The 24,499-nt window shown below is 36.2% G+C and overlaps 3 protein-coding genes across 5 annotated transcripts; all 3 read left to right on the forward strand.

Moving 5' to 3' along the window:
- Window positions 1-37: 37 nt before the first annotated feature.
- Window positions 38-3,107, forward strand: EMB175 (Pentatricopeptide repeat (PPR) superfamily protein). The gene has a single exon (XM_022053121.2). It carries the CDS (start codon window positions 211-213, stop codon window positions 2,935-2,937), a length of 2,727 nt encoding a protein of 908 aa, XP_021908813.2. The 5' UTR covers window positions 38-210; the 3' UTR covers window positions 2,938-3,107.
- A 2,663-nt stretch (window positions 3,108-5,770) lies between these two features.
- Window positions 5,771-9,864, forward strand: LOC110822840 (Exostosin family protein). Its single transcript, XM_022053062.2, has 4 exons — window positions 5,771-6,451; window positions 7,099-7,361; window positions 8,404-8,752; window positions 9,043-9,864. Exons 1-4 carry the CDS (start codon window positions 6,056-6,058, stop codon window positions 9,706-9,708), a joined length of 1,674 nt encoding a protein of 557 aa, XP_021908754.1. The 5' UTR covers window positions 5,771-6,055; the 3' UTR covers window positions 9,709-9,864.
- Window positions 9,865-10,685: 821 nt separating this feature from the next.
- LOC110822677 (uncharacterized) lies at window positions 10,686-12,090 on the forward strand. Of its 3 annotated transcripts, none has more exons than XM_088209887.1 (3): window positions 10,686-11,412; window positions 11,523-11,641; window positions 11,732-12,090. In XM_088209887.1, the coding sequence occupies exons 1-3, from the start codon at window positions 10,720-10,722 to the stop codon at window positions 11,808-11,810; spliced, it is 891 nt and encodes a 296-aa protein (XP_088066013.1). In that variant the 5' UTR covers window positions 10,686-10,719; the 3' UTR covers window positions 11,811-12,090. The 3 variants fall into 3 exon arrangements, with proteins under 3 accessions (XP_088066013.1, XP_088066014.1, XP_088066015.1); XM_088209888.1 differs by having other exon boundaries at window positions 10,687-11,412; window positions 11,743-12,090; XM_088209889.1 differs by having other exon boundaries at window positions 10,687-11,412; window positions 11,746-12,090.
- Window positions 12,091-24,499: the final 12,409 nt, after the last annotated feature.

The following is a 24,499-nucleotide window of genomic DNA, read 5'->3' on the forward strand; positions in this document are numbered from 1 at the left end:
TTATAATTTCGAATTAGATCAAAAAAATTTGTTTTATTAGAAACTTAAATATCTAGTTTTAAGAAATAATTAGAATATTAATAAATGCAAAATTTACTTAATAAAAAAAGCTGATTTCCCATAATTTATTTTCTAAATAGACGGCGCAAATCTAACAGACGTTTATATCGGTAGGCAGAGCAGTTATGCTGGATAAGCTATGGTTAATTAATGTCTACCAATATCCAACCCCAACCCCTCCGCCGTCTCCTCCGCCGTCACCTCCCTCCGAAACTGTCGCCGCCGCTACCCTTATCTCCACTTTTCTTTTCTACACATCCCCTCTCTATCTCCAAGCCCAGACCCCACCGCTACCACCATCATCTCTTCTCCTCCAGCAAACCGCTTCTGCTCTCCCTGTACCCTTCCATCTCTGATTCCCAAACTTCCGTCTTACCTGTGGAAGATACAGCTCTCAATGAACCCTCCACCTCCCTCTTCTCTCCCGCTCCCATTGATGGGTTGTTTTCTTTACTTCACCTCTCTGTTCAGTACCTGGACACTGAGCTTGCGAGAGCTGTGCATGCTTGCTTTCTCAAGCTCCAGGTTGAAGATACCCGCCTGGGTAACGCTCTCATTTCTGCTTACCTCAAGCTTGGTCTTGTTCGTGATGCTTACAGGGTTTTCTTGAGCCTTTCCTGTCCCAATATCGTGTCTTACACTGCATTGATTTCGGGTTTTGCTAAGTCTAATCGAGAGGTTGAAGCCATTAATCTATTCTTTAGAATGAGGAGTGCAGGTATTGAGCCTAACGAGTATAGTTTTGTTGCTCTTTTAACTGCTTGTATAAGGATTTTGCATCTGGAATTAGGTCTGCAAGTTCATAGCTTAGTGATCAAAATGGGTTTTGTAGAAAGTGTTTTCGTTGCAAATGCACTAATGGGTCTGTACAGTAAATTTTGTGGGTATTTGGACCATGTCTTTAGCGTGTTTGATGAAATGCCTCAAAGAGATATTACATCCTGGAATACAGTTTTATCAAGTGTAGTCAAGGAGTCTATGCATGCGGCAGCTTTTGATTTGTTTCAGGATATGCAACGAAATATTGGGTTTAGGCTTGATTGTTTTACTCTTTCCGCCCTTTTAACTGCATGTGCCGGCACCAATTCTTTCATGAAAGGCCAAGAAGTTCATGCACATGCTATTAGAATCGGGTTAGAGGCCAATTTGAGTGTGAACAATGCACTTATAGGGTTCTATTCCGAATGTGGCAAGGTGAAAGATGTGGTGACGTTGTTTGAGAGGATGCAGGTGAAAGACGTTATTACTTGGACAGAGATGGTTACAGCTTATATGGAGTTTGGCTTACTGGACATGGCAGTGGAGATATTTGAGAAGATGCCCGAGAAGAATTGTGTTTCTTATAATGCTCTTTTGGCAGGGTTTTGTCGAAATGGAGAAGGCTTGAAATCATTGGATTTATTTGTTAATATGGTGGAAAATGGTTTAGAGTTAACGGACTTCACTTTGACCAGTGTTGTCCGTGCTTGCGGATTGCTTATGGAGAGCAGCATAAGTGAGCAGATCCATGGATTCTGTATGAAGTTTGGTTTTGGATCAAATGCTCGAATTGAAGCAGCATTGCTGGACATGTGTACAAAGTGTGGCAGGATGTCAGATGCCGAAAGGATCTTTTGCAGGTGGCCATCTGATTGGAACAACTCGATTATCTGTACATCAATGGTAAGTGGATATGCTCGCAATGGTTTACCAGATGATGCACTTTCTCTTTTCCATCACTGTCAGGCAGAAGGGAACATGATTGTGGATGAAGTTTCTGTGACTTCAATACTTTCTGTCTGTGGAACTTTGGGGTTTCATGAGATGGGGGAGCAAATTCATTGCTATGCTCTTAAAGCTGGACTTCTATCTGATGTAGGCGTTGGGAATTCCGTGATTAGCATGTATTCCAAGTGTTGCAACATCGATAATGCAATTAAGGCTTTCAATATTATGCCCAAACAGGACATTGTTTCATGGAATAGTTTAATTGCTGGACATCTAGTTCACAGGCAGGGTGATGAGGCCTTGGTCATCTGGTCAAGGATGAAGGAATTAGAAATTAAGTCTGATGCTGTATCTTTTGCCTTAGTTATTTCCGCATATAGACACACAGAGTCGAATTTGGTTGCTAGCTGTCTTAAGCTGTTTCACTCAATGAAAAATAATTATGGAATTGACCCTACTTTGGAGCATTATGCCTCTTTAGTGGGTGTTTTAGGGCACTGGGGTCTTCTTGATGAAGCTGAAGAAATTATCAGGAAGATGCCTTTTAAGCCTGATGCTTCTGTTTTGAGAGCTTTGCTTGATGGCTGTCGAATTCACTTAAACATAACCATTGGAAAGAGGGTTGCGAAGCATATACTTGCTTTGGAGCCACAAGATCCTTCTACATATATACTTGTATCAAACCTCTATTCTGCATCTGGAAGATGGCACTATTCTGAAGTTGTCAGACAGGTTATGAGAGAAAAAGGGTTTCGGAAGCATCCAGCTCGAAGTTGGATAATTCATCGAAACAAGGTGCATTCATTTTACACTAGGGATAAATCCCATCCACAGGAGAAAGACATCTATAGCGGATTAGACATACTAATACTAGAATGTCTAAAAGCTGGATATGTTCCAGACACAAGCTTTGTTCTGCAAGAAGTAGAGGAGCATCAAAAGAAGAATTTCTTGTTCTATCACAGTGCAAAATTAGCTGCAACCTATGGTCTTCTGATGACGAGTACAAGAGAACCAGTTCGGATAATGAAGAACATCCTCATTTGCGGAGACTGTCATACATTCTTGAAATATGTCTCGATTGTCACCAGGAGAGATATCTTTGTGAGGGATTCATCAGGGTTTCATCATTTTGTAAATGGTCAATGCTCGTGTAAGGATCACTGGTAATCAGTCTGCCCCTGATGACCATGTGCTCTGCTGTGTTCTATATATATATATATATATATGTAATGTGTTCTTTCTCACCTCATTCCCAAGTCAAAAGGAAAGCTTTACTTATTGAAAATCTACCTGTATATAATTTTTTCAGACAATAATTCAAAGTCACCTTTTCTTTATCTGTTTCTTACTTGTAAATTCTTTTATCTGCAATTATCTAATAATCAAATGTGTATATGATAAAAGTGATTATCCTCTCTCATGACTAACTTTTATATATTATTTTTGAAATTTAAATATATTAATAAAAATATTAAAATACTCAATAATACAAAACTAGAATAATAATCTTCCAAGCTGAAGATGGTTAATATCTTTGTGCAAGTATATTTTAGTTTTTTTTCTTAATATAGTTTAGATATATTTTTAAATAAAAATAATTCTAGAAATTATAATAAAAAGTAATATAAAATGCAAATAACCACAATGTATTAAAATGGCAAAAAATATATAAATAAATAAATAAAATGGGACACCGTGGCATATACAGACAGGCGGGATGTGGAAGCGGAATTTTAATTTTAGCGCCTTTCTTTCTCTGTCGCTACTAGCCGTCATTCAAATCCGTAGTACTCTGATCTCTCTTTCCTTCTCAGTCATTCTCTCTCCCAATCACACACGAGCAAATAAGCAGTCTCTCCGGAGAATCGGCATCTCCAGCGAATCTCTACTCCAACTTCTTCGTGGTTCTTGTGTAGATGCCCTCATATTCGGTGAGTTCTTTTTATATATATATAACATTAAGTGTAGAGGTTTTGTTTCTGGAAATAATAGTTGTAAATGCATTATACTTGCTGTGGCGAAAAATGTTAGCGGCTTTGCAATTAATTAAGCCTTCGCACAGTAAAACAGAGGGAAAAAGGATAACGATGATTTCTTCTCGTCATCTGCTTCTTCTGCTTTCTCTGCGTGGAGCCGCTTGCATGCGTCATGACTTAAAAGGTATTTATATTACCTCTTTTTTTTTTTTTCCCTTTAATTTTCATGTTCCTTCTTGTTTTCTTCATGGTCTCATCTTGCATGGCACTTCGATTTTCTCCTGTTTGGTTCCCCTGTTTCATCTGTCCGTGCTTTTCATAATTGAACAGGATGACGACTGATTTAATAATTTTCATAATTTTCTCACTTCCATATAGAATATGTATTAGTGTTTATTTAAAAAGGAAATAACACAATTTATTTGTCAAAATTATTCTCTTAATCAGAATACAAACCTTGATTGGAATTTATAATCTCTTAGAAATTATTGAAATAGATTATCTAAAGATTTCAAAAGTTTTTTTTTAAAAAAAAAAAAGATGAAAAATGACTGAATCTAATCGGTGAAATAAATGAGAGGCGATGAATGTATGATTGGGTACCGAAAACACATGCATGAAGGGGGGACCGTTTTCACCATTATAGACGGCGGTTCTTCTTTAACGGCAACTTTAGTGTATATATCACCGATTTCCACGTATAGAATATTTTGTAGAACCATAAAAAAGAATACTTTAGAAATAAAAGATTGCTTAATTGAACTTGCCATTCCCACATTAAAGATTTGTAACTTAGTTGTTTTCATTTAATACAATTTTTTGAGTAAATAAATAAATATTAATTAATTTTATTATATATATACCAATTATAATATTGTATAAAATGATATATTCGAATTTATAATTTAAGTTAAAGAGTGATTAATTCTTTAGTGTGATTTGATTTTAATAAGTATAAATAGAATAATGAATCATACTAATGAGGTAATCATTCTAATATTTAATCTAAACTTATTTATTTATTTATTAATAATGATATAGATGATGTAATTAATGATATTATATGTTATAAGTAAACAATTACTATTAATCCTAATTAAATGTTTTTTTTTTTTTACGTGGAATAACTAAAAATATATATTTAAATTATTTGTAAGTGTTTCATTAATAAAAGAAATTTGTATAACCATTCTACAAAATGTTTACTTAATAACTAATTTTATAAGTATATTTAGTAACTTATTTGAAATTGTTAAGGAATCAAGTTTAAAGTAGGATGATTTTTTAAATAATTTAAGACAGATAATTTTTAATTACATAAAGAAAATAAAATATTTATTCATTTAGATAAAAATAAATTATAAAAAAATTAATAAAATATATATGTTTATAATATAGATTTTATTATTTAATTATTTTATGAACATATTGTTAATTTAAAATTATATTTAAGTGAATCTTTAAAAAAATTTAAAAGTATAGCATGTATTTTTCACCTTCTTAAAATTACTTTTAAAAGAAACTTACTAAAACAATTCAACTTTTATTTTATGTTTGGATTAAAATATAAGTGATTGAAGTTTAATTCTTTGTTTTTTTTTTTTTTGGTAATGAATTAAATGTTTACATTGAACTTTTAATTTATTACGATTATCTCATTAAAAAAATTAATTATTATAAAATATTTATTTTATTTAAAAATATAATAAAATTATTAAAATTTAATTCAGTTTCATGATTGTAATTAAACTGATTTATTAATAAATTAAATTTATAATTATGATAAATTCATAAATAACAAATTTTATGTGTAATATTTAAATTTATAATTTATAATTTATAAACAAAATACTAAACTCGTATGAATTCATTTCAAAAGCAAATATTCCCCCATTTTTAGGGCCACAGCACAGGTTAAAATCTTGAGTCACTGGAAAAAATTGATCGAGAGCACTCATTTAGGGAGTGAAGTCCCACTCTATATTTTTAACTCTAATCAGCCGATGCAGCACAACCAAAACGCATCGTATGAGGAGCGTGTAAGGCGTTCGGAACCAGACGCGCGTAGCACAATCGAAGAAGCCATAAAAATAAAACGGTGAGCGTTGGAAGGGTAAAAATGGGAAAACGAAGAGTTTGCATGCGGAATCCAGATATAGGGTGGACGCTTGGCGTGAAGACGCAACCACTGACGACCAAATGTTGCTCTTATTCTTCTTCTTCCTCTACCATCTTCTCCTCTTTTAGTAAACATCAAAAAAAAAAAAAGAGAAGAATCACTCATTGGAAAACATCAACGTTACAGAGCGATGAATAGCAATCATTTACAGATGGGAGATCATTCATATAGTCGCTTTGCATGTCTGAGCTGTTCTTCGTCTTCTTCTGTCAAGCTTTTGATCTTCATGGCTCCATTTATAGTGTTGCTCGGATTTGTCTTTGTCTTGGATCCAACAAAACTCAATTATCTTCCTGTTTCTACATCCCTCCATTCTTCTTCTGCTTCTGCAACAAATTATGGTGCTAAGGACAGTGACGATGGGGTGGTTGTGGAATTGGGTGCTTCAGGGTTGGTCATGATTGAAGATCACAGAACGGCAGAAGCCGAAGGTCTCAATTCTAGCGAGGCTTCGGTCGTTAACCAAACTTCTTCTTCTCTTCTTCCGGCCGTCGACGATGATCAAGATCGACAACTTACTGATACTGTAAGATCACTAGCAAGTTTTCGAAGATTTGATTTCTTGATTTTGATTTTTTTTTTTTTTTTGTCTTTCTTGATTTGTGGTTAATCAAATTTCTGTTTAATTCTTTGTTTGGTGAAAAGAAGTTCTACTAATCCCAAACTAAACCCAACTCGTAATTACTGGGCTACGCTTTTTTGTTGGGGAATTTGGCATGAAATGAGTAATTATTATTTATCTTGGAAATACAAAAGTCATTAAGAAAAGAAAAAGCCGTTTAAGTTCACGAGAGAAAGTAGTTTCAATTTATTTATTTTACCAAATAGAATGTGCTTCCTGAATCTTTTTTATTTAATTTGGAAAAATATCTGGGTTATTAATTAATTTTCTCTGTACATTTGGCATGAGAGATTTGTAATTATTTACATTAATTGAGTATCAGAACTACTTAAGAAAAAATCCTTCAAATCTGTTTTATTTTTTTCTAATTAACAAAAAATCGATTAATGGGATAAACCAAGTATAAGTTGCCGGCAAGCTTACCAGACCCGGTATGGAATTAATGGGTCCACCTGCTTATTTATTTAGTTGTTAATTAGGGAAATAGTTGAATTTTCAAATTTATAACTTTCATGCTTTCCATGATTCAATTAAAAGGATTTTGACTGCAGAAAACGGAAAGAAATAAGGAAGAGACGACGGTTACCACGAATGGAACCTCAAGCCCCACCGATTCTCTATTGAATGAATCTCACGCTAATCCCATGAAACCCAATAGAGAAACGGTGCGTACCAGCTTGCAAAGGCTTGAAGCCGGACTACAGAGAGCTCGAGCTGCCATTAAAGAAGCTTCCATATCTGGCTACCATCCATTAGAGGATCCTGACTATGTCCCTATAGGTCCCATTTACAGGGATGCCAAAGCCTTTCACAGGTACGCCTACCCTACACCCATTATCGTCTTTCAATATCTCCATTCCTCTTCTCTCTTATGGCAAATCTTGGTTTACTTTCTGCTTCAGTACAAAAATGAAAATGTCCATATCTATCTATATATACATGTAAGTACTATCAATTGTCTGTTTCAGGACTCAGAATAGTGGTTGAGATTTCTTTAGTTCTAATTATGAATGTGAGATTTTGAACTCGTTTTTAGGAAGTCCTTCATTCAAGAATGGTGGGGAGAGATGATCCATTTAGATGTAAGAAAATGATAAAACTGTGTTCGGCTTAGTTTTTCATTGAAGTAACTTATCAAAGTCATTACCTAAAAATAGCAAAAAAAATATTTAAATTTTCGAAATATTTGGGCTATTCTTTAATCCTTCATATGCGTTTTTTTTTATTAGTGGACATGTTCTCTATCATGTTTTTTGGTCCCCACATTAGTAACTATCATATTCACTATTTTAAAGAAAGCGAGAGAAGACAAGAAGTCAACCTCAATTCAATCTAAATCAATCTTTGATTCACTGTTTCTTAATTTGATTATTTACAGTCAACAGATTAACATTTTAGAACAGTGAGTCTCTTGATGTAATTATATCCGAAAAATATAGTTTCTTAGTTTATACTTCATAAGAATTCAATGTTAGGAAATCTTTGTGATAGTTCAGTACCATGTTAGTTTGTTATTTGTTATTTCACAATCTTTGCATCAAATTCAATCATTTTTTATGACAATTCTGCAAAATATATTCCGATTATTCGTTATTTTGCATAAAATTGTTGAAAGACTAAAATATATTAAGATAGGAAAAAGTTAAAAACCAAAAACTAATTATTTTAAGTGAAATGAGAAAAATAAATGATAAACACTAAATCATTAGCCAAGAAAAACTACAAGAAATAGAATTTCAATAAGATCAAAATGAATGAAACTATATTTTTCTCTTATATTGTATCAAAGCTTACTGTGCTACTGTCTTTAATCTTTTCTTTTTCCCAAGGAAGCTTACTTTCCATGGTCATGACAGGAGCTACTTGGAAATGGAAAAACAATTTAAGATATATGTGTACAAAGAAGGGGAGCCTCCTCTGTTTCATGATGGTCCTTGCAGGAGCATATACTCCATGGAGGGAAATTTTATTCATAAAATTGAGACTAACAAACAGTTTCGCACAAACAATCCCGAGAAGGCACACGTTTTCTACCTCCCGTTTAGTATCGTAAAGATGGTTAGATTCGTCTATGATCGTAATTCACGGGACTTTGCTCCGATAAAAAACACTGTCGTAGACTACATCAATCTTGTAGCCGGACGATACCCTTATTGGAATAGAAGCCTTGGCTCTGATCATCTCATGCTTTCTTGTCATGATTGGGTAAGGATTATATCTACTCCCTTCTGTAGTTTCACTGCTTAGTTTGACAAATTTTGGTACATGGAAATATATTTTAGTTTTTATTTTAAAAAAGTTATATGTATTTCTACATATATTTATTTATAAAAGTATATTATAATTGCATATTTGTACTAAAAAGAACATTTTAAAGTTTTTCAGTTTTGTCGTTGTTTCATCAGAGAAAGAAATTTCGTTCTACATCTTTGAATATGGTATTGAATCGGGATAAAAATTGTTAGGTGTGATTTATTTTATGGTCGTGCTGACAGGGGCCAGAAGCTAGCTTTTCCCATCCTTATCTCTTCAAGAATTCTATCCGTGCACTATGCAATGCCAATACCTCGGAGAAATTCAATCCCACCAAAGATGTATCCATCCCGGAAATCAATCTCCAAACCGGAGAATTGACTGGCCTTTTAGGTGGTCCATCCCCTTCTCGTCGTCCCATCTTGGCCTTCTTCGCTGGAGGTGTCCACGGGCCTATTAGGCCTGTTCTGCTTGAGCACTGGGAAGACAAAGATGAAGATATCAAGGTCCACAAGTACTTGCCAAAAGGTGTGTCGTACCACGACATGATGAGGAACAGCAAATTCTGCATTTGCCCTAGCGGATACGAGGTTGCCAGTCCGAGAATTGTGGAGGCATTGTATTCAGGTTGTGTTCCGGTGTTGATATCGGTGGACTACGTGCCGCCTTTCAATGATGTGTTGAATTGGAAATCATTTTCGGTTGAGGTTTCGGTTGAGGATATACCTAATTTGAAGAAGATATTGTTGGGAATATCATCAAGGCAGTATATAAGGATGCATAGGAGAGTGCTGCTGGTGAGAAGGCATTTCGAGTTCAATTCGCCTCCCAAGAGATTTGATGTGTTTCATATGATCCTGCATTCCGTTTGGTTGAGGAGACTTAATGTTAGAGTTCTTGGGGGATGATCAATGAGTTGCCTGCATATTGTAAAATTGCAATGTGGATGTTTGTTTGGATAGCAAGAAAATTGTGGGACAAAGATTTGATGCAGAGAATAACAAATTAGGAATTCTTTGGCTATTAATTTAACTGATCGGCAGGCTAATTTACTCTTTATTCAAGTTTAAATTGTCTATCTATGAATGACTTTAATATTTATTTGATTTAACTTATTAAATTTTAATGATTTAATATTAAAAAATATATCATAATTTTACGTATATTTTGCTCATATTTTCAGTTCTCTAATAATATATTTATAATTATATGTAACAATAAATAAATAAACCATAAAAATATATAACTTAAGTTGTATAGATGAAAATTACTTGGAATTAGAATTAATTATTTTCATTAAAAAAATTTCGTGTTTATACGAGAATATTCTTATTCAAATTCCACATAATTAAATTTTAAACTAAGTTATATTAACTAATAAAGGTAATTACAAGAGTATTTAACTTAAACTTTTTATATGAAAATGGTTAGAAATTCACACACTATTTTCATTAAAATTTGATTAACATTAAATATTTTTCTTATAATTAATCAAAATCTCTAATTTAATTAATACATTAATTAGTTGCAAAAATTATAAAATAGAAGAAAAAAAAAAGTTTTGAGCAATTGATCAAACGTGGTACATTAACTAACCACCATTGAAAAGTCAAGAAACAAAATAAACATAATAATTCTCATAATTTTAGATTATAGCTTTATCGACCCTATAATCAGACACGTGGCAAACAGGATAAAAGGATACGTATTTCCGACAAGGCGACCGGAAACTTCTCTAAGCTGATCAACTGCCTGATGTCACCACCCGGTTTGCATGCAATCTGTACGTGTCTTCTTTTATCAGCATGCAACGCCACGTATACTTCCCCACTTCAACTCTCACTCTCAACGTGTCATCTTCCCAACTATTTATACACCTCACTTCCTCTCCTCCCTCTGCACACCTACACAATTAATTAATGATAAAAACATTTCCATTGGGGACGCACCCTACCAAAGAAAGAAAAATGGAGCCGAAGCAGCAGAGGGAGACTGAGCAGCAGGAGCAGCAAGAGAGACCTGGAGTTATTGGTTCCGTGTTGAAGGCTGTTCAGGGCACCTACGAGCATGCCAAGGAGGCTGTTGTAGGAAAATCCCATGAGGCTGCGGAAACGGCGGGACAAAAATCTGAAGAAGCAGCGGAGAAAGGTAGAGAATACAAAAACCGCGCAGGAGAGAAGTCGAGACAAGGGGCGGAGAAGGCGAAGGAGACGACTCAGTCAGCGGCTGAGAAAACAAGAGAAACGGCGGGCTCGGCAGCTGACAAAACAAAAGAGTCGGCACGGTCGGCGGCCGATAAAGCCAAAGAGAAGACGGGATCGGCGGCTGATAAAGCAAAGGACTACGGAGGTCATGCGGCGCAGAAGGCGAAGGATGCGAAGGATGCGGCAGTGGAGAAGGTGGGGGAGTATAAAGACATAGCGGCGGAGAAGGCAAAAGAAGGTAAAGATTATACTGGAGAGAAGGCTAAGGAGGCAAAAGATACGAGTGCTGGAAAGCTGATTGAGCTGAAGGAATCTGCTACTGATGCTGCTAAAAGAGCGATGGGGTATTTTACTGCTAAGAAAGATGAAACTAAGGGGAAGACTGATGAGGCTGCGGAAGCCACCAAGGTTCTTAAACTCATTAGCTAGCTTGTCTTTCACATTACTAAAAGATATATGTCTGTATATGCACGTAGATAAATACATACTTATATATATATATATATATATACATACAGGAGAAAGTAAAAGATTCAGAGGAGGAAGCTCGAAGGAAAGTGGAGGAACTGAAGCTTGAAGGCAAGGAGGCCAAAGATAAAGCTGGCCAGAAATCCCAGGAGTACGTTGGAACTGAAAGGTACAAACACGCGCACACACACACATATATATATATATATATTTTATGTTAGACTGGTTATTATTTATATAGATACTGACAAAGTTACAGGCGATCTGCAGCAGTAGATGAGTGGGAGGAGACGAGTACGGAGCCGATTGAGCGCGTAGGTCCGCCGGGCAGGATGTGATCTCACCTTTAATAATATGAAATAGCTCTTTCGGGGGTGTTTTTTTTTTCTTTTTTTTTTTTTTTTGTTTCCTTAAAGAAAATATTCGAAATAATATAATATAATATATATATATATATATATAAATGTAAGCATCTAATGTTTGTTTGTTTGTCTGTCTGGTTGTAAGTTTGTGGGTTTGGGCTCTCTATGTTTTGGGCTGATGAATGGGGCCCTTGTTTGTCGATAATGGACCGACGATTACTCAAACAAATGTTATCCTCTGTACTTTTCTTACTTATCTTGTGGAGTGAAAAATGCCAGCATCTCTTAATATATATCCCCTCTAATCCAATCCTACAGCAGTAATAAAGTAGATATAGATTGAGAGAGTACGTACATACAAAATATATTTAGAGCTTACTGTAACAAATTTCATTGTGCTTCGCATTTGTAGCAAAAATTAAAAAATTAAAATAAAAATTGGGTTGTATCAATAATAATATTTGTATTTCAATTGCTTCGTGTTTAACCCCGTAAAATTTGTTACCCAGTTTCTTTGATTGATGTTCAAATATTGTACTTAGACCAACCACATTTTTGTTATAGATTTTTGTCTTCTATGATCTTAATAAAAATAGTTTATTAAACAATTAAATATTATTTTTTGGGTATTAATGTCGGGCCATCTGATTTAAGTTTTTGAATGTGATTTTGTGAGATTTTGACTAGCTAATTATTGTTTATAACTTATTATTAAAAGTGGGATGAGTATTGTAATTGAGAACAGCAAGTTTTACTAGATTTTAGTTAGGTATGGAAGAACTGATATATTTTATATTTTTAAATAAATTATGTGAGTATGTATGCATATATTAATTATAAAATAATGTAAAGTAATATAAAAAAATTTATGTGGTTTGACAGTGTATTTATTTCTTTTTTTATTATTGAAATGGACATTTATTTGTCCGGTAGGAAGAAATCCATTAATTTTATTTTTAGTTTTACATGATTTGATACATTTCAATCGCATTGTCTCCCTCCCTCCATTAATAATACTGTTTTTTAATTTTAATTATATCATAATATTTATAGAGATTTCAGTTTTAAAAATCCTTACACCCAAGTATTATTATTAATATTATTATTTTTAATTATATTGAATAGAAGTTGAAGAAGAAAATGACATGAAAGCAGATGTTTCATTTTCTGAGGATGTCATTTTTCTAACGTTATAAAATATGTGTCATGTATAGATTCTTTAATTTAATATTTTTACCCACCACATCTTTTTGCTCTGCCAACACAAATTTAATTTTTTGAATTAAAATTTCAAATTTTCTCTTATTTAATTATTTGTAATGGCATCAAAATATATTCCAAAAATTATCAGGACCATTTCGTGATAAGAATTATAATACTGGGTATTATTTACAAAGAATATAAATTTCTCAATTCCTTAGCCACTTATTTAACTCATTTAAATTTGTATAATATACGTATCTATAAAATATTAAATTCAAATAATCAAAATAGCTATTGCACGTAAAAAAAAAAGGAAACTCACCCTCGTAAGTGTGTACATGTATATTGTAACGACCCTCGAATTTTGAAGAAAATAAATCATAAATTAAGTGCGAAAGATTAGTTAGAGTTTACATTTCTTACACAATAACTTAAAGTATCAAATAGTATTACAGAAATTAATGTTTTAAAAGAAATACAAAAAATTAAGGAAATAAACGGAAAATAAATAAAACTGACATCTTACTCGCAACTTTCTTGTGGATCGGGCTCTGGATCCTGATACTCTTGATCTGAAATTGTTAAATAAATAATGAACTATACTATTTCAGTAAAAATATCACGTTACTCACCGACACAGAAATGAATATTAGTAGAAAAATCAAAACAACTAATGGAGTTCTTAATTAAACAAATTTATTTATCATAAACAAAATCTTTTACCATCTACTTACTATAGTGAGATTTACAAAATAATTCATAGAGACAATAACATAACACAGATAACGATTCCATATGTAATCGAATTGAACAACAATTTTATTCTTTATTAGTCTACTAGTATTTATGAAGGTTCATAGGGATGTCCCCACAACGCGTGAACCATTTCTTTTAACATTTTCAATTAACAGGCCGTTTCCATATCTCGTCCGGTATGAGCGTCAAACTACTAAACTTCAATATCTCGTCCGATATGAGAGTGAAATGAGCCATTACCATACCCCGTTCGGTATGAGCACCAAATTACCAAACTTCGATACCCCGTCTGGTATGAGTCAACATTCACGGTAGGGTTCTCTATGTATCTGGTCCATTCACCATCACCCAGGATATCCAGTAAAGCTGTCATTTCATCCATTCACTTAATCACGCAATTTTTCATTTTTCTTTAATCTTCATTTTTTTCCAATTCAACCGTAAACACGTAAAATAAATAATACATGCATTCAAAGCTATAAACTCGACCAATCAGATACTATCATGCATTCGAACTGTAAAAATAATCAACAGAAATAACAGTAGATAATTTTTAATTATGATTCCATTAGTAACCCGTAATTGATTATGGATATTTTTTAAATTGTACAAAACACCGTATTACTTTTAATTTGACTTCAATTCTATAGTAGAGAATAGAATGAGGGATTCTTACTCAATTCAATGCGCGAAAAGCTAAATTTGTTGACTGTGCCTACTCGTGATCACCGGATTCCCTGAATTTTTCTTCAGTGATTAAAACACACTACAAATACCTCCAGATATCTCAAAAAATCTAAAAACAGTGTCAGGACCCCTTTTTGACAAATTCTAAAATTCCTGCACGGCGACTCCGTCGTGCTCCCGTGACGATGTTGCCGCCCATGGCAGTGATCCACCCCAGGTTGGCTATTTTCGGCCGATTTTGCATCAATCCCTGCGAGAAAATACGTTAAGGGGCCTCGGTTTGCCAAGAAAAAATAAAAAACTGAAACTCACAAGTGGCGGAGCTCTCCGGTGCGGCAGCTCCGCTGGCTCACTTTTGTGGTTAGATGTTTTGCTACAGTCAACCTGTAGAGAAAGAAACAATAATTATAATAGTAGAAAAATTACGCATAACAGTAATCGGAAAGGGCCTCATCGGATGCGGTTTTTATAATTTTATACGGCGGTGCCACTGGGTTTTACTCGCCGTTTTCGGCCAATCCACCGGTCCTTTTCATACAGCTTCTCTCTAAGAACCTGCAAAATCTGAGTCAGATGGTGAGCGTATTCTTCTCTACTTTTTAAATAAACTAAAATATTATCGATGAACATAATGACAAACTGTTCCATAAATTATCTAAAAACTATGTTTATCAAGTCCATAAAGATGATTGGAGCGTTGGTTAGTCCAAATAGCATGACCAGGAACTCATAGTATTTGTACCTGGTTCAAAAGGCTATTTTGGGAATATCTTCTGCCCTGATTTTTACCTGATGGTATCATAAACGCAAGTCTATCTTGGAGAAGAGCTAGACACCCTACAACTGATCAAAGAGGTCATCGATCTTGGGGAGGGGGTATTTGTTATTGATCATGACCCTATTCAAACCTCTGTAATCAATACATAACCTCAACGTCTCATTTCATTTTCTCGCAAATGTGACTCCGATACCCCAATGAGACACACTATATCAGATGAATCCATTGTATTGCAATCAGTGCGTTGTTTCCTCAATTTTTCCATCTCAACACGACTCATGCGGTAAGGAGCAACCAAAATAGGCAAGGTGCCTGGCTGAAGGAATATGGTGAATTCGACTTCTCTGTCCACTGGCAATCCAGATAGTTCATCCGGAAATATATCTGAAAAGTATCGGACTACCAGAATCTTTTGAATACAAATTTTTTCTTGGGTTTGTTTAGTTAGAGAAAACAGCTGGGTTAAAGTACTTGATAATAACAAAATTTTCCATGAGGAAACAAATGTTAAATGATTTTATTAATTTATAAATGAGTTCTCATTAGGAGGGTTGAATACAATCTTTTTGCTAAAACAATCTACAGTGTATGTGATACGCCGCTAACCAGTTCATTTCTAAAATTACATCAAAGTCCCCTGTGTCAATTTCTATTAGGTTCACACTCAATTTCCTATCTGCTATATCTATGATATAAGCTCTGTATACAACCTCCCCCCAGTAGTGTCCTACTCCTAGGAGTAGACACAAACAAGTCGTTTTTCAAGTAATACATTTAATTTTAATGTAAAAACATGTGAAACAAATGAATGCGATGCACCGGTTAGCTATTTTTGGCCAGTTTTGCATCAATCCTTGTGAGAAAACATGTTAAGGGGCCTCGGTTTGCTCAAAAGAAATAAAAAATCGAAACTCACCAGCGGCGGAGCTCTTTGGTGCGGGAGCTCTGCCGGCTCACTTTTGCGGTTGGGTGTTTTGCTCCGGTCAACCTGAAGAGAAGAAAACAATTATTATAATGGTAGAAAAATTATGAAGAACGGGAATCGGGAAGGGCCTCATCAGAGGCAATTTTTATAATTTTCTATGACGGTGCCGTCGGGCTTTCCCCGCAATTTTCGGCCAATCCGCTGGTCCTTTTATTCTAATTTAGCCATGGGGGTGTTTAAAATTGAATTCTGAGAAAATGAGAAATTTTTTACCTCTTTTGGTGGTCGGAAGTGGCTCCGACGCGGCGGGGGGTGGCAGTGGCTTCCTTCCCGGTGGTTGGGTCTTCTTCTTCGGCGGGGGGAGGGGGGGATGGGTCTGGCGGCTAGGGTTAGGGTTTGGTGTTAAGAGAATTATTTATATCTGTCCCCAATTAATATGGACCATCTATCGCGTTTGATCTAAACCATCCGATCGCGATTAAATAGGGAGTGAATATGGGTCGTTCATCGCGATCTAATCTGGACAGTCCGATTGCGTTTAAATAGGAAGTTGATCGGATCTATTGATCGCATTTAAATCTGATTGTTCTATCGCGATTGGGGAGGGAACGCATCCCAGCCGTCTGTGCGTGCGGGAGCGAATTTGAGCCGTTCGATCACGGGCACGCAGATCACCCACGTGGCCCCTCGCGTGGTACCGCGTCAGCGTTCATTGCCACACGACGCGTTTCGGTTCGTCGGTGTTGCTGACTGGGCATCCTACGTGGCACAACTTTCTTAAATTATATTTTAACTCCCAGTTTCTGATTTTTTTTAAAAAAGTACCCACATAACCCAAATTTTCACCATTTTTTCCCAAAAATGTTTTCAATTTCATCTTCCATCAAATTTTCTTTATTTTTACACTAAATTAAAATTAAAAAAATTAAAAAATTATATTTACAAATTAATTTAAATTACGTAAAAAAAATTAGTTTGGGTATTACAACTCTCCCACTCTTAAAAGAAATTTGGTTTCTCAAATTTGTTTCTCTCACTCTCAATTAAACAGTTTGGGATATTGGGCTTTGAAATCCGATTCTAGCTCTCATGTGGCCTCTCTGGGTGTGTGATTCTGCCATAGGATCTTAACAAAGAGAATTTTTCGGTTGCGGAGTAATCTGCTCTTTCGATCCACGATACTGACCGGTACTTCCTCATAGGACAAATCCTCCTAGAGTGAAAGAGGCTCGTGGGTCAATACGTGAGAGGGGCTCGGGTTGTACTTGTGTAGCATTGACACATGAAACACATTATAGATTTTGAAAAGTTCTTAAGGCAGTATCAGTCTGTAGGTGGCGGTACTAATTCTGTCTAAGATTTTAAATGGCCCAATAAATCAGGAATTTAGTTTTCTCCTCTTGCTAAACCTATTGATTCCCTTGAAATGACTGATCTTAAGGAACACCCGATTGCCTTTTTCAAATTCCAACTCCCTTATCTGGGTGTCCGTATAACTCTTTTGCCTGCTCTGAGCTGTCTGAATATTTTTCCTGATCTTAACTATTTTGGTTGTAACATCCTCTACGAGATCTGGGCTGAACATTTTCTTATCACCCACTTCTTCCCAACATATCGGCGATCTGCATGGGCAACCATACAACGCCTCATACAGAGCCATGTCAATACTTTCTTGGTAGCTGTTATTGTAGGCAAACTTTATCAGGGGTAGATGGTCATCCCAATGGCCCCCAAAGTCAAGAACACAAACTCGGAGCATATTTTCAAGTGTGCAGATTATCCTTTCTGACTATCTATCAGTCTGAGGGTGGAATACAGTACTAAGGGGCAGTTTCATTCCCATGGCTTGCTGAAAGCTAGACCAAAATCTAGAAGTAAACTTGGGGTCTTTGTCGGACACTACTGTCACTAGCACTGGCACTCCATGTAATCTAACTATCTCCCGAATATACATTATTGCTAACTTGTTCAAGGGATCGGTCATCTTGATGGCTAAGAAGTTGAAAGACTTGGTAAGCCGATCAACAATTACTCATATGGCATCATGTCCTAAGTGTGCCCTAGGCAATCCTATCACGAAATTTATGGTGATATGTTCCCACTTCCACTTCGAAATTAGTTATGGCTGAAATAATCTACTTAAACGTTGATGCTTTGTCTTGACCTGTTGACATACCAAACACTTAGAAACGACGTCAGCTACATCTCTTTTCATTCCGTTCTACCAAAATCGGGGTCGCATACTTTGATACATCTTAGTGCTTCCGGGATACATGGCAAACTTTGAGGTATGAGCCTTTGTCATGATCTCCCTTTTTAAGTCACTGTCACCTGGAACACACACCCTATCTTGGAATCTGAGTAAACCATCGGCAGAAACTTAAAATTCTGAATTAACTCTCTGTTTTGCATCTTTCTTGAGGGCTGCAAGGGTAGAATTAGCGGACTAAGCTTCCTTTATTCTCTGGATTAACTTTGGTTGAACAGTCAGGTGGCCCAAACATATGATTATCTTCATGTCTTAAAGTCGTACCTGTTGTGCAGCCCCTATCTGCCTGCATTCTGAAACCATCAAATGAACTAATGTACCTATATTTTTCCTGCTGAGTGCGTCGGCTACCACGTTGCCCTTACCTGAGTGATATAAGATGTCGCAATTATAGTCCTTGATGAGTTTTATCCACCTTCTCTGACGCATGTTAAGATCATTTTGAGTAAATATGTGCTTCAAGCTTTTATGATCGGTATAGATCTGAAAGGTCGCTTCATATAAATAATGGCGCCAAGTCTTCAAGGTATGGATAACTATGGCAAGTTCTAAGTCATGGGTGGGGTAGTTTTTCTCATGACTCTTCAACTGCCTAGACCCATAGGTTATGACCTTCTCATACTGCATCAAAACATGACCCAACTTTAGGAAGGAAGCATCACTGTCCGATCCGCTCGGCAAGGCCAACACAGGTGCAATAGTCAACTGTTTCTTTAGTTCTGAAAAACTTCTTTCGCAGTCCTCATTGCACTCAAACTTGACGTTCTTCTTTATGAGCCGAGTTAGAGGAGTATATAGGCTAGAAAATCCTTCAACAAACCTGCGGTAATAACATGTCATCCCCAGAAAGCTACGAATCTCCTCAATTAAGGTTAATTTTTCTTATCCAAGCACTGTTTTAACTTTTTCGGGGTTCACTGACACTTCATCATTTGATATGATGTGTCGTAGGAAGGTAGTTTGCTTAAGTCAGAACCTACACTTACTCAATTTCGCATACAGTTTCTTCTCTCTAAAAACCTGCAAAACCTAAGTCAGATGGTGAACGTGTTCCTCTCATCTTTTTGAATAAACTAAGATATCATCGATGAACACAATGATAAACTGATCCAGAAATTATCTGAAAACCCTGTTCATCAGGTCCATGAAGATGGCTGGAGCGTTGGTTAGTCTAAATGGCATGACCAAGAACTTATAGTATCTGTACTTGGTACGAAAGACTGTTTTAGGAATGTCTTATGCCCTGATTTTTACCTGATGTTAACCTGAACGCATATCTATCTTGGAGAAGAGCTGGACACCCTGTAACTAATCAAAGAGATCATTGATCCTGGGGATAGAGTATTTATTCTTGATCGTGACCATGTTCAAACCTCTATAGTCAATACATAACCTCAATGTTCTATCTCCCTTTCTTGCAAATATGATTCTAGCACCTAAATAAGACACAGTATGTCAGATGAATCCACTGTCCTGCAATTTAGTGAATTATTTCCTCAGTTCCTCTATCTCAACACGACTCATGCAGTAAGGAGCAGCTGAAATATGCTGGGTGTCTAGCTGAAGATCTATGGTGAATTCGACTTCTCTGTCCACTGGCAATCTATGTAGTTCATCGAGAAACACATCTGAAAAGTCTCGAACTACCAAAATCTCTTGAATACAAATTTCTTTCTTGGGTTTGTCTAGTTCGAGAAAACAATTGGGTTAAAGTACTTGATAATAAGAAAATTTGTCATTAGGGAATAAATGTTAAACGATTTTATTAATTTATAAATGAGTCCTTATTAGAAGAGTTGAATACAACATTCTTGCTAAAACAGTTCATCTCTAAAATTATATCAAAGTCCCTTGTGTCAATTTCTATTAGGTTCACACTCAATTTCTTATATGATATATATATGACACATGCTCTGTATACAACCTCCTTCAATAGTGTCCTACTCCAAAGAGTAGACACAAACAACACAAAATCAAGTTTTTTAGTAAATACATTTAATTTTGATACAAAAACATGTAAAACAAATGAATGCGATGCACCGGTATCAATCAAAACATGAGCAAAATGGTTACAGATAGTGTACATATCCTGTATCATGTGCGGGTTGGCTTCTACATCCTGTTGAGTGAGATTGTAAACCCTGCCCTAACTAGGAGGTCTGACTTGGTTCTAGTTCCTTGGGCACTCCCTTACATAATGTTTTGCGCTACCACATATGTGGCAGGTGTTGTTGAGGCGATAGTAAGGTTGGTCCCTATGATCCTTGCCACAGTGCTGATAGGTCTTACTGTATCCTGCTGCTGGAACCTAAGGGGGAGCCTGAGTCATCGGTCTGAGTCTCTTGTTCTGTTGAATAGGTATAGTAGGTGTTGGTCTGCGGTGTGGAGTCGAGGGTCTGGGGTTCCCTACTGCTGGAGGAAAAGTGCAGAGGTTCTTCTCCACTAACTATGCCTTGGCCAGAACAGCCAAGTAAGTACTGAGTTCGAGTACATACAACTATTATCTGATCTCAGGATGGAGACCCCACCGAACCTTCTAGCCTTGCTGCCTTCATCCATCAAGCTCTCAAGGGAATACCGGCCCAACTCTAGGAACTTGTGAGCATATTCTGATACAGTCATGTCCCTCTGAACCAAGTGTGCAAACTCCATCTCCTTCAAATGTTGGAGATACTCTAGAAGGTAGTCTGCATGAAAGGCCGTCAAGAACTGTTCCCAAGTGATTGGAATGGGAAGGGTGACCTGCTTGAGTTACCACCAGCATCTGCTTCTCCCACCAGCATATAGGTAGCAAGGATGACTTTCTATTCGAGAATCACCACAAGGATTGCGAAAGCCTTCTCTGTCTCAGCTAACCAGTACTCGACCTCTTCAAAGGAGGATCCCCTGCAAAAGTAGTCTGGGTCCATCATAGGAAGAGTTGGGTCCCGTGGAAGAGGGACTGGGCTCTGTTGAGGATTGACTGGATGACCCTGCGGTAGTACTTGATGATACGGTGAAGGCACCAGATTGTACTGTAATGGTGTCAGGTGATGCAGTTGGGGCACTGGGCTATATTGTGGTGGTGCCGGGTGATAATGTGGCTAGGGCACTGGATCATACTGTGGTGGTTCTAGATCTTCTTACTGCAGGGATGGCTCAACCTGTGGTAGCGGAGGAGGGTCAGGTAGCTCATTTCTTTCCTCTCGGGCTTGCTGGGCAACAATGAGTCTCTCTATCATCTCAAATAACTGGTCAACATTCTCTCTAAGCGAACCTTCCCGAGTTGCTCAGTTTAGTGAGGGTCTTCCTCTCCTCATCTATTTGTACCTGCATTTCATAAGGAATGGTTGAGTGATAATTCATTGTTTTTCATGTTTCATAAGGATTTTATGTAAGAAATTGGTCCGAGGAACGCGACTCTGATATCAACTGTAACGCCCCCAGAATTTCAAAGAAAACAAATCATAAATTAGGTGCGGAAGTGAAATGATTACTTAAGGTTTACATTCCTTACACAATAACTTAAAGTACCAAATAGTTCTACGGAAATTACCCTTTTGAAGGAAATATAAAATATTAAGGAAATAAACGAAAAATAAATAAAACTGGCATCCTACTCACAACCCTCTTGTGGATTGAGTTCTAGATCCTGATCATCTTGATATGAAATTGTTAAATAAAGATGGACTACACTAGCCCAGTAAGAATATCACACTATTCATCGATACAGAAATGAAGGTTGGTAGAAAAATCAAAACAATTAATGGAGCTCTTAATTAAATAAATTCATTTATCATAAATAAAATCTTTACCATCTACTTACCATAGTGAGATCTACAAAATAACTCATATAGACAATAACATAATACAGATCATGATTCCATATGTAATCGAATTGAACAACAATTTTATCTTTTATCAGCCTACTGGTATCCATGGGGGTTCATAGAGATGTTCTACAAAACGTGTGAACCATTTCCTTTAATATTTTCAATTAACGGGCTGTTCTCATACCCCATCCGGTATGAGCGTCAAACTACTAAACCTCAATACTCTATCTGCTATGAATGTGAAATGGGTCGTCCCCATACCCCGTCCGGTATGAGCGCCAAATTACCCAATCTCGATACCCCATCCGGTATGAGACAACGTTCACGGTAAGGTTCTTTATGTACCCAGTTCGTCCACCATCTCCCAGGATATCCAATAAGGCTGTCGTTTCATCCATTCACTTAATCACGCAATTTTCTGTTTTCTTTTAATATTCATTTTTTTCCAATTCAACCGTAAACATGTAAAATAAACAATACATATATTCAAAGTTATAAACTCGACCAATAAGATACTATCATGCATTCAAACTGTAAAAACAATCAACAGAAACAACAGTAGATAATTTTCGGTTCTGATTCCATTAGTACACGTAATTAATTATAGATATTTTTTAAATTGTATAAAATACCGTATTATTGCTAATTTGACTTCAATTCCATAATAGAGAATAGGGTAAGAGATTCTTACTCAATTCAATGCCTGAAAAGCTAAACTTGTTAACTGCGCCTACTAGCAGTCCCCGGGTTCCCTGAGTTTTTTTTTTCAGGGATTAAAATGCACTACAAGTACCTACAAATATCCCAAAAAACTCAAAAACGATGTCAGGACCTCTTTTAGCGAATTTTAAAATTTTGAGACAGCGGCTCCGCCGTGCTTCGGTGATAGTGCTGCCGCCTATGGTGGCGGTCCTCCTCGCGTTGGCTATTTTCAGCCGGTTTTGCATCAACCCTTGCGAGAAAACACGTTAAAATCAAAACTCACTGGCGGCGAGGCTCTTCGTGCGGCGGCTCCACCGGCTCACTTTTGCGGTTGGGTGTTTTGCGACGGTCAACCTGTAGAGAAGGAAACAGTGATTCCAATTGTGAAAAAATTACGCATAATGAGAATCAGGAAGGGCCTCATCGGAGGCAGTTTTTGTAATTTTTTGCGACAGCGCCGTCGAGATTTGCCTGCAGTTTTCAGCCAATCCGCTGGTTCTTTTGCTCCGATTTGGCCATGAGGGTATTTAAATTTGAATTTCGAGTAAAAAGAAATTTTTTTACCTTTTTTGGCGGTCGAAAGTGGTTCCGACGCATGGCGGGTGGCGACAGCTTCCTTCCCGGAGGTTGGGTCTTCTTCTCCCCGGGAGGGGGTGAGGGGTCTGGCAGTTAGAGTTAGAGTTTGGTGTGAATATGGTTATTTATATCCGTTCCTATTCAATTTCGGCCGTCCATCCCGTTTGATCTGAACCGTCTGATCGCGATTAAATAGGGAGTGAATCTGAACTGTTCATCGCGATCTAATTTGGACTATTTGATCGCATTTAAATAAAAAATGAATATGGACCGTTGATCGCGTTTAAATTTGTCCGTCCAATCGTGTTTGAGGAGGGAACGCATCCCGGCTGTCTGTACGCGCGGGAGCGAATCTGGACTGTTCAATCGCAGGCAGGTGGATCGCCCGTGTGGCCTCTTGCGTGGCACCACATTAGCATCCGTTGCCACGCGACGCGTTCCAGTTCGTCGGGATTGCTTACTGGGCATCCTACATGACACAACTTTTTTAAATTATATTTTGACCCATAATTTTTGATTTTTTTTTTCAAAAATACATTCAGACCCAATTTTTCACATCTTTTTTCCAAAATTATTTTCAATTTCATCATTTATTAAATTTTTTTCATTTTTATACTAAATTAAAATTAAAAAAATTATATTTACAAATTAATTTAAATTACATAAAAATTTTAATTTGGGTATTACATATATATACTATTTTCTAATGTCATATAATAACTTCATAACAAATGTTTAGGATAAAATGGAAAATTGCTAGGAACACAAGTATCATTACTTTGTCCATACTCATAAATTCATCCTAGATATATAATTTATTTTTCATATCGGTGACCAAAACTTAGATCTATAAATGATTTATTAGTAAATATTTTTATATTTTATTTGAAAATTACAATTTTAAACTTTATTTAATATAAAATTCATTACTTTATAAATATATTATGGATTAATAAT

The sequence above is a fragment of the Carica papaya genome, chromosome 8 (assembly GCF_054855325.1).
Source record: "Carica papaya isolate Zhongbai chromosome 8, ASM5485532v1, whole genome shotgun sequence".
Lineage (NCBI taxonomy): Eukaryota > Viridiplantae > Streptophyta > Magnoliopsida > Brassicales > Caricaceae > Carica > Carica papaya.

What these genes read in the sequence shown, in the direction of transcription:
- EMB175 (XM_022053121.2), top strand. Translation starts at nt 211, where the DNA reads ATGTCTACCAATATCCAACCCCAACCCCTCCGCCGTCTCCTCCGCCGT.
- LOC110822840 (XM_022053062.2), top strand. Translation starts at nt 6,056, where the DNA reads ATGAATAGCAATCATTTACAGATGGGAGATCATTCATATAGTCGCTTT. An exon ending in ATCGACAACTTACTGATACT is followed by an intron (nt 6,452 to 7,098) that starts GTAAGATCACTA and finishes TTTTGACTGCAG; the next exon opens with AAAACGGAAAGAAATAAGGA. An exon ending in GATGCCAAAGCCTTTCACAG is followed by an intron (nt 7,362 to 8,403) that starts GTACGCCTACCC and finishes TGGTCATGACAG; the next exon opens with GAGCTACTTGGAAATGGAAA.
- LOC110822677 (XM_088209887.1), top strand. Translation starts at nt 10,720, where the DNA reads ATGATAAAAACATTTCCATTGGGGACGCACCCTACCAAAGAAAGAAAA. An exon ending in AGGCTGCGGAAGCCACCAAG is followed by an intron (nt 11,413 to 11,522) that starts GTTCTTAAACTC and finishes ATATACATACAG; the next exon opens with GAGAAAGTAAAAGATTCAGA. An exon ending in GAGTACGTTGGAACTGAAAG is followed by an intron (nt 11,642 to 11,731) that starts GTACAAACACGC and finishes ACAAAGTTACAG; the next exon opens with GCGATCTGCAGCAGTAGATG.